We start from the raw sequence: 10774 nt of genomic DNA on the forward strand, positions 1-10774 counted from the left end.
TTTTTTACACTTTCTGCATAATTTAGTCATTCAGATGTAAAGCGCTTCTGTCGGAGCCAAAGCTGTTATCTAGAGGGCTGCACTCCCACGGAATATTTTGTGGTGCAGGACTAATGTTCAGTCTTGCGTGCAAGTGTGGGCGGAAACCAGCCCACTGCAGGCGGGAGTGGCCGAGGCACGCATGAAGAGAAATCCTGCAAGTTAATGAACAGCCCTAAATAAAGTCATTCTAAAAAGCTGTGAAGCAACTACATAGCAACAGCATACAAATTCTTGTAGCTTACAGATACGGCGGAGCCTTTAATCCGATGGCCACTGCTGCCGAGCCCAGCAAAACACTAAAAATAACCACTCTGTGGTTTAATTCCTGCTTTGTTTTTACTGGGAATACATGTTGTTCGGTGAAGTTACTTCACATTGAGCTTGATGATCATGACTGCCGTGTTATTTCAGCAGAGAATAATGTATTTGTGAATAGACTGTGTCAGATATGGGGTGTCAGTTCACCATGACAGAACTGTGCAGGCAGGAGCGGGACAAATGATTCTGATTTCTGTGGAGGTGTGTGGGAGCAGGACTGAAAAAATAGTCCTGCACAGACCTCTACTTTTTCCAAGTAAGGGCTGTTTTTTTTTGGTCCATTCATCATGACATTTACACACTATGTAAAGGAAATCAGGCATTTTCAAATTATGCCAGAAACTGAACTACAAAAATAGAGATAGGTTTTGTTTTGATGGCAGCAAAAGTCATTTAGAGTGGTTTGATGTAAAATGGTTGATTGTAGAGAGACTTAAGTCTGATTTCCTTACAGTGGCGGTGATAGGAACCAGGGGTTGTAACATTGGCAGTCCAAATATAGCCACTTTATTTACACAAAAGTGAAACTATGTTTGTCTTCTGAGTTTTTCTATATAACGTTAGTAATGATAAAACAGTGGTGAATTTGGAAAAGAAAACACGATTCTTTGGGATTATTCTACCTTACGATGCCAATACCTCTTCACCCTCCACATTTAAGGCCATAACCTTATCACAAAACCATCATAAAACAATGTCTCAGACATGAGGCAGTGTATTCATGAACACTGAATGTCATAACTTTGTGGGAGGGAGCTTTTGGAGGTGTTAAACTCTTCAGATGTCTGCTTCCTGACACCACCACTCTGAAAAATTTTTCTGTAGAACGGAATATTTCACATCAAGCCACTCTGAACGACTGTTTACATCTTAGCCATTTAATTATGCAGACATTTTGAAAAATCAGTGAACAGTTTGACAACTCAGTGCTGTTTAAAGCCTAAACCAGGGTTCTACAACCAACATGTGAGCCGCTTTCTAAAAGTGAAACTTGTTTTGGGTACACAGGATTAACTAGTGACACAGATCTCATGCTGGAATGTTAATGATGTTTATGTAATGTATCTGAACTGTTGCCTATTTATTTTCCCCTCCACCCAAAACCCCCTCCACCCAAACCCCCCCTCCACCCAATCCGTTTGCATGCAATAAATTGAGTACTGAGGTTTGTGGTTCAGGCGGCGGTATTAATTACAATGCCTTTGGAATGTAATGAATTATGTTTCAAAATTTGGTAACACTTTCTATGAATGTCACCTTTGTAAGCATCTATAAACACATTCATAACATGTTATAATGCATTCATAAGACATTATAAACATAGCTATAAATATTTATAAAAAAGCATTATATGTTATAGCCATGTTTATTATGCATTATGAATTGTTAACGTAATACATAATAAGTACTGATCATAACAAGTTATAAGAGCTCATAAGTTGTATTTGTCCGCCAAGTAAAGTGAAGCATACTGTACTAAAGCCTCCTCCAGTGTTAAGAGTGAGGCTTCAAGTTGAAGTATTTACTGAGGAATTTACTGAAACACTAAAACATACACAATAAAGCACATTACAGGCTTCAAATGTCAGAGTTTAAACTAGTGCTGCCATCAGTGTTTTACCCAATGTTGGAAAGGTAATGTACACCACCGTTAGCTTGGTATTTGTCTTTACTTTACACTCTCCAAGCTGGGACTGACTTCTTTGGCATTGACATTATAACATGTTATTAACATTATTTATAGTGCATTATATTAACAATTCATAATATATAATAAGCATGGCTATAAAGTGTAATTCAGTGTAATTCTTTTTTATAAATATTTATAACCATGTTTATAATGCCTTATGAATACATTATAACATATTATAAATGTGTTTATAGATGCTTACAAATGCGACATTCATAGAAAGTGTTACCCAAAATTCCTCAAAAGCTGCTCATCAGTATGAGTTACTACTTGGAGACCTATGCACTAGAGAGTTGAAGATTATGAATGCCTTCTGAGGAGGTTAGCTTTTTGAAATCATGGTTTTATGATATAAACGTCATTGTTTCATTAAGCTATGATTTCACTCCAAAATGTTGTCATGAATTTAAGCTTTTAGTCTTTAATGCTTCAGTTTAATATGCTTTGTAACTGATTTGGTTTTCCTTTGAGTTGTATTTGAAACATATGAAAAGTACTAAGTAAACAAACCTATTTTTGTTTATCTTATTATGCTGTAGGTGATCTCAGCGCAGCAGTTACCCAAGGTGAGCCAGAAAACGGCCTCTATAGTGGACCCTCTGGTGCGAGTGGAGATCCACGGAGTGCCAGCAGATGAAGCTGAGAAAGAAACGCGACACATTCAGAACAATGGTACTGTACCTTTTCACCACCACTTCTGCTTTTAGTGCTTAGACAGTAATGAACACTGCCGGTAGTGTGATATGGCTCACGTAATAAATATTACAAGTTGAACAGTGTTTACTGATTCCTTAAAATGAAATTATGATCCTTATATGCAGTGAAAATATGTTGGGTAGAAATCTGGTCTGACAAGTCGGCAATGTCAGGAGGCCAAGAGTCAAGCAATGTAAATGCAAAACTAATGTAAGACTAACAAAGTTTGCCTACAATTATCATGATCTTATTGTCATAATGACTAATGCTTTATACGTATATATTAAAATACAAACACAAATAATACACTTTGTATCACCATAAATTATTGGCTACTATAGTGATTTATGGGACTATATTAACAGCAACTGTAACATAACAATTGTAAAAGTAATGCAGCTCAGTTGCCTGTGATTTACTGTAAATTTGCCTAGGAGAAACTCAACTTTCAGAAATACGAATGTCTATTAATAACTGTTATGTTAATAAATTATTATAGTACAATAAATTCATGTTAAAAATGATTGCATTTGTAAAACAGAGTCAGGACTTCTGTCTTTTTGTCATTACTGAATATAACTTATTAAAACAACAATCTATTTTGGGGTTAATTTGAGTTTTTAAATGTATTAGAGTAATTGCAAATATGTGGCTCAGCCTTTCTGAATGAAACGACATGTGGGTTAACTGAATATAATCACGTAATGTTGATGTAAGTAAAAGTCAGTGAAGACAACTGTTAGCCCAGGGATTTGGCTAAGCACTGATTCAAAATGCCAGACTTTGTTTAGCTAAAACTTGGCATGTGTGTCCACTTCAACAGCCAGTCTGTCTTAGCTCACAATGACGGTACGTTATCAAAAGTGTGAGTAACGTCATGATTTTACAGCCTTTTCATTAACTACACCTCCTTGTTTCTACACTCTGTCCATTTTATCAGCTCCACTTACCATATAGGAGAACTTTGTAGTTCTACAGTTACAGACTGTAGTCCATCTGTTTCTCTGCATACTTTGTTAGCCCCCTTTTACCCTGTTCTTCAATGATCAGGACCCTCACTGGACCACCACAGAGCAGGTACTATTTGGGTAGCAGATCATTGTCAGCACTGCAGTGACACTGACGTAGTGGTGATCTGTTAGGATCTGACACTGCAGTGCTGTTGGTGGTTTTAAACACTGTGTCCACTCACTGTCCACTCTATTAGACACTCATACCTTGTCGGTCCACCTTGTAGATGTAAAGTCAGAGATGATAGCTCATCTGCTGCTGCACAGTTTGTGATGGTCATCCTCTAGTCCTTCAGCAGTGGTCACAGGGTGCTGCCCACAGGGACGCTGTTGGCTGGATGTTTTTGGTTGGTGGACTATTCTCAGTCCAGCAGTGACACTGAGGTGTTTAAAAACTCCAGCAGCACTGCTGTCTGATCCACTCAGACCAGCGCAACACACACTTAAAACATCACCACCACGTCAGTGTTACTGCAGTGCTGAGAATGATCCACTACTCAAATACTACCTGCTCTGTGAGGGTCTTTGGGGGTCCTGACCACTGAAGAACAGGGTGAAAGGGGGCTAACAAAGTATGCAGAGAAACAGATGGACTACAGTCTGTAATTGTAGAACTACAAATTGCTCCTACATGGTCAATGGCGCTGAAAAAATGGACAATGAGTGTAGAAACAAGCAAGTGTATTTAATGAAGTGGCTGGTCAGTGTAGAAGCTTAGACACTGAGAAAACTATGCCAACTATTGCAAGCTTCAAAGCCTCTCCCTGAGGAAGTACAAGCATGGTCATCTAGTTTGGTTTTCATTACTACTAATAATTTCTTTATAATTTCATTTGAAATGTATTTGCCTTTCCATACTATAACTGTGTTTTAGTTTTTTGAAATTATTTTTGGTTATATGGTTCAGTGATGGTTATGTACATTGTATCTCCTCCAGTAATGCCTCTAATATTTGCAGTGTCAACAGAAATGTTTGCATGTGACCAAGTTCCTCATTATTCTAAAAGTGATGAAGAAACAAAAATGGGCCTAATACTGTTCCTTGAGGATCACCACTACTGGTGGTGACAGTTTAAACACAATAAGGTTGTCACCCTCATTATTTTGATGCTTTATCAGGTACTTGGGTTTTATACTTTATTGGGAAGAGATCAACTGTGATGCCTATAAAGATTTAATAAAAAAATTATATATATAAAGGAACTACAAAGAATTTAAAGGCATGTGTCCATCAGGCTTGGATTCTTACTGTAAGAGAGGCCAAGAGAATTTAAACTACACAACCTTATGCAAAAGCTTGAGTGCCCTGATGAAATTACGTTTTTTTAATTTTTTAAGTGAAAATAAAATATCCGCACTTCTGCACATTTGAGTGCACAATTTCCGATTGTTCGCTCAACTGAACATATTGAAAAAAAAACAACAAAATTTGGCCTATACGAATGTTATGGCACATTTTATATTTTATGGTTTTTTTTTGTTTTTTTTTTCAATATGTTAAACTCAGTAAACAAATATGAAACAGTGCACTAAATACCATATATAAGTAGAGGATGTTTTACTTCAACTTTATACAAAACATATCATGACCAGGAGTGTTCCACTGTACTTTATCTTTGCTAAAATTGCCAACTTATCATTGCAGAATCAAGAAGGTGCATTTTAATAGATTGTTTTTGTTGAGTAATCTTAGCAGCGCTAATGTACAAAATGAGGCCTTTTTCCAGGTGTCAATGGATGTTGCAAAGGTTTTGCATTACAAAATCAGGCGTTTTTCCAGGTGTGTTAATGTCCCGAAGGTGTTATTTTACATATTCTTCTCTCAGTTTGTTTACCTAAGTGCAGGGACGTGTCTCAGTTGCTCCTGTTTAATGTGCCTTTATAATTCGAGACTATGTTTATGAAATGAACATCTGAAATCCATAGCTCTGGGTCATTTTGGCACAAGCATGAGGTGTTTTTCCCTGTGAATGGGCTGATTAAAGAGAAGGACAAAAGCACGAAGTAACAAATGTACTACTTCTCTTCATGAAAGGCTTCAACCCCATGTGGAACGAGAATTTCCAGTTCGACTTGTATGTGCCTGAACTTGCGCTGGTGCGCTTTGTTGTGGAAGACTATGACGCTGTATCCAACAACGATTTCATCGGCCAGTGCACGGTCCCATTCACCAGCCTACAGAGCGGTCAGTACGCTTACCTTCGTAACAGCCTCACCCCAGCATGGCTGATTGAGACTGTCTACATTTTTCCTGAAATGATTGGAATATGTCTGTATTGGTTATGTTTTTTGTTTTTTTGGGGAGAGGGGTGTCACAAAATGGAATAATACATAGTTTATATGATATGGAAATAGAACAATACATTGTGTTGCTCAAGTTGGAGTCGTCACAAAAACTGGAAGTAACTGAAATAACAGAGAACACAAGTTACAAAAATAGCAAACCACAAAATAATGTCATGCGTGCTAAGAGATAATGCAGTGTGGTGTATTCCTCAGTAGCATTAAAGCAACACAACAAAAGCTCATTCTTATGGGTTGTTTCAGTTGCCAAAGCATTTTCATCATGCTATAATCAAAAAAGGTCACTAACTTATCCTAGATAGACATTGTTCTCACAGACGTTGGCCCTTATTCATCCAAGTTGCGTACAAAGTCTTATTGTACAATGACTGCACGCAGATTTCACTGAGAGTTTTGTTATTTTTCAGTTTCATCTTTGGCGTTTGTGTATGATGAGACTGAAATTGAAAAATGTGTAGTTAAATAATCAAAACGACTGTCAATAACATCAAGGATATCAGCAAAAACAGTGAAAATAGAAAATGATGGTACTAATAACTGCACATAGCCAATCCTTGTTCTAATGTGGATGTACTCATTTTTTTTACATGCACACTGATGTAAAATGTGACATGTTGCATTTAAAGACTTTTGCTTTATACCACTGAAACAGTAAATAACTACCTCTCTAAAATACAAAACAAAGCTTACCTAGTACAGCAGAAGCCACTTAGAATACTGCAATGTTGTCACTTAAGCAGCCAGTGAAAATATTCACCCTATCTGGAAAAAAGGGCTACAACATTTTGTTGATTTCACAGTTCATTCTTTTCAATTGTTGTAATTTTATACTTTAAAACAAATTAAATTTTGGACAGTTTGGATGCAGCGCACATCCTGCTCGACCCCAAACCCCACCAATGAGGACATGGGTCTGATGAATGCTTTTCTATCACTGGCTCAATAGGGAAATGCCTGCATCAATTAGAGCTGTATATAAGAGGAAAAATGGGGGGGAAAAAAAAGATACTCATGCAGATTGAAGCTGATTCATCAATTTTGCCCAAATCACCATGTTTTTCTGCTGTAGGATAGTTTCCTGAATCAGACACTGAGCAGTTCATGCATCATTCAGGACAGTCAAATCTGTGCTCATTTCTATGCAATTTTGATGAAAAAGGGCTGCTGTCATTAAAAAAACATCTTGGAATTTAGAAGAGAAATGTGATTTGTTTCTCTTTAATTTGACCTCTTTGTTGGTTTCATCTGCAGGATATCGTCATGTGCCTCTGTTCAACAAGAATGGGGACCTCCTTTCCTCAGCTGGACTTTTTGTTCATACAGTGGCTGTAGATGCCGAATAATCAAGCCATTTGCCCACTTCTGGTTCCCAATCCAGTTCACATTTTTGTTCCGTAAAGACTTGAGCCGGGTGATCAAAGGCGCTAAAAATACTGATCACAGGCCCAGGCGTGTAAGAGCTGGAACAGAACAAAAACATGAACCTTCAAGGACTGGACTGGAGACATCAGTCTTATGCCATGCACCACTGTAGACATCAGAGACATTCTATGGCTTTACCCCCTTTCAGCACATCAGCCATTGATCAAGCGGCTGTCAACTGTTAAGTGTTAATAATACACTTTGTGTTAGTAATGTTAGTAATACACTGAAAGGACAGGATAAGCTAGTACACTGGTTTAAGAGTCTGCAATATATGATAAAGTACCGTTTAATAATTTAAACTTTCAAAACAAACTACAAAGCTTAATTCCAAAAAAGTTGGAATAGTATGTGAAACGCTAATGCAAAAACACAATATTTTATGCTTTACCTGTTGAACTTGCCTGTAACAAGTACAGACAGGCCAGTCTATTTTCTTCTTTGGTCCAGAGAACATGACGTCCATTATTTCCATAAACAATTTCAAAGGTGGACTCATCAAACCACAACAGACTTTTCCACTGTGTATTAGTCTATTTCAGATGAGCCCAGAGAAGTTGGCGGTGTTTCTGGACACTGCTGACACGTGGCTTCTGCTGTGAATAGTACAGTCTTAACTTACAGCAAAGAAGGGTGTTTAATGACAGTAGTTTATCAAAAGCTATGTTAAGACTGCTACCCCAAATCTGATTTTTGGCATATCCAGGTGGTATCCAGATTGATTTTTGATAGTCTGGACAGCTGAAAACCACATGAAATCTGATTTTTGCAAATCAGCTCCAAACCACATGTGGATGTGGTTTGAAATGCGATTCCAATCAGATTTTTACAGATGCGTCTCAGTCTGGACCCTCTGGCCGCTCAAATCAGAATTCAAAGTGTCTTGTGTGTCACTCGCAATGCGACAAACGACGACGTCAAAGCGAGAGTGTTTTTAACGCAGTGCCGTTCGAGGCTCAGTCGCTCGTTAAGAAATGTTGTTCTTAAATTGTTGGCTTCTTTTGGCAAAGTGGCGAGCCCCAAAATGCATTCTCGCTCGTAAAGGACGAGGCCGTTCCTGGTTGCTCATTTTATACTAAATGCAAAATGATTTTAATGTTTTTTGGACATTTCAGTCTTCCTAGCTTGAAACTGCTGTGTCTCAACTTTTTTGTTAGATGTTGCAGGCAGCAGTTTCACAATGAGAAGAATGAGCATATAATTACAAAAACCAACAAGGTTGATAAGGTAAAACATTAAAATATCTTGTCTTTGTACTGTTTTAAATACAGGTTAAAATAAATGTTAGTAATAATTGTTAAAAATATTTTTTTGTTGCATTTCACATACTGACCTACCTTTTTTTAATTGATGTTTCTATGTTAAAAAACAAAATACTGGTTGCGCAATGCTTTCAGCTTTAGTGTACTGCTAAGAGGGAACATTGGAGAATAATTGGGAAAAAACTGTAATGCATGTCAGTGAAGTTAAAGGGAAAAGAATACAAAAATAAAAAAGCGAGCTGTAGTCAAGACCACAAGCTGACTCTCCCTGTTTTTTGTTGAGGCGTAAACAACCCCTTTTCTAACACGATGGCATGCAGGAAGCCCATTACTCACTGCATAGACAGAGCTATTCCAAAATAAAAGGGTAAACCTTGTTGTAACAGTCTCGTAAAGACAGTTTTATTAGGACAGTCTTCTCGGCCAGCTTGCGTTCGTATCACTTTGTAATCATCCCCAGATGTTTCCCGTTGGATTATCACAGAACCAGGAAGAAAGCCATTGTGTTCTTCATTGGTAACATTAGTCTTGGCACCTCTTCAAGAATTCTCTAAGAAAAGTGCTAGTTTCTCTCCACTGACGCCATCTGGTGAGCTTAGGGGGTCAAATCACAGAGCAGTATGGGAAAGTAATAGGACGTGCATTAGATATCAAAAGTAGAGTCAACAGAGAATGTGTACAAAAGACGCGTGAGAAACCCCACCCACACAACCATGAGAACATTATTCACTCTTAGTCTTTGCAACATGAAACCACTCCAGGTTCCATTTGTCAGCAGTTAGTAAATTACTGACACAGCCATATTAAGCCCACATAAATTTCTTGCTGCCACAGAACTTTTTCTGCTGCTTCGGAAGACAGTATAGAAAAAACAACTGTACATTAAAGATGACTTCCATCGATTTTCCAAATTTCCTGGATAAATCATCACATAAACATTTCAGTCATTTGGAGTGAAAAGCTCCATTCTAGAGAAAGAGTCAGAATTGCTCGCAGTGGTGGTGATAGGAACCAGATGTCCAAAGAGTTTAATGCCTCTAAAAGATACCTCAAAGAATGTAATCACACAAAATAGTTATAAATACATTGTCTGATGCTGGAGACATTAAGATGGTTTTAGGATGGTTTTGGCCTAAAATGTTTATACATATATATATATATATATAAATGGCTAAGAGGTACATGTAAGCCCTTCTAAGGCAAAGTATTACCCAAAGAAAACTTATTTGATCATATTTACCACAATTTTATCGTTATCAACATTATACAGGCCTATAAAAACTTCAAAGTGTAGGTTGACCGGTCATTTTGGATACTAAATAAAAGGACTATATTTGGACTGTACACATCACAACCCTTGGTTTCTCACACCACTATAAAAAGCTGGAAATTTGAATGGCTGGAGAATTTCATCAAAACACTCTGAATTTCTTTGTTTACATCTCAGCAATTGAATTATGCAGAAATTTGAATAAATTGGTGGAATTCCCCTTTACATGCAAGTGTGCACAACACACAGGCTATGTGGGCTAAAACTAAAAACTCCGACTATTTCAAGACACAATTAAGGTTGTAGTTGGCAGCTGTGGCCTCAAGGGGGAGACACAAGCTTTAGGAATTTTAAATCTTACACCACCCACCCAAACCACCCCACCCATTTCTTTTAATGTCCTTTTATGTTTGTGCGTTTATGTACAGCAGTCATAATTAATTTTACACAACCATTTTCTCTCTTTATCTCTTAGAATTAAATATGATGTTTTTGTTACTGTGTCTGTAAGACTGATATGTATGTAAATTAGCTTTTCTCTAATTGGCTGACCTGTATTGTTCATTCCAGGCTGAATCACTCCTCATAACTCCTCATAACAGCTTAAGTAGGCAGAGCTAAACTGCTGTAGGCTGAATAGGTGGATATGTAAACTAGTTGGTTCTCATAACATCACAGAAACAGTGAAATCAACAGTTTACACACTGTTTACTACATACTACATTAAACTCTTCAAAAAAGTGGTTTTACACGTAAATAA

The 10774-nt window shown here is 37.5% G+C and overlaps 1 protein-coding gene across 3 annotated transcripts in view; it reads left to right on the top strand.

The window, feature by feature from the left end:
- The window catches only part of plcd1b (phospholipase C, delta 1b), a 37794-nt gene extending 29315 nt beyond the window's left edge, over positions 1-8479 (top strand). For all 3 annotated transcript variants that reach the window (XM_036556553.1, XM_036556552.1, XM_036556554.1), the window contains exons 13-15: positions 2590-2722; positions 5792-5941; positions 7312-8479. In XM_036556553.1, coding sequence (XP_036412446.1) covers positions 2590-2722; positions 5792-5941; positions 7312-7403 — 375 coding nt within the window. In that variant the 3' untranslated portion in view covers positions 7404-8479. The remainder of the gene's footprint in view (positions 1-2589; positions 2723-5791; positions 5942-7311) is intronic.
- The last annotated feature ends 2295 nt before the right edge of the window (positions 8480-10774 follow it).

The sequence above is a fragment of the Colossoma macropomum genome, unplaced genomic scaffold (genome assembly GCF_904425465.1).
Source record: "Colossoma macropomum unplaced genomic scaffold, Colossoma_macropomum, whole genome shotgun sequence".
NCBI lineage: Eukaryota > Metazoa > Chordata > Actinopteri > Characiformes > Serrasalmidae > Colossoma > Colossoma macropomum.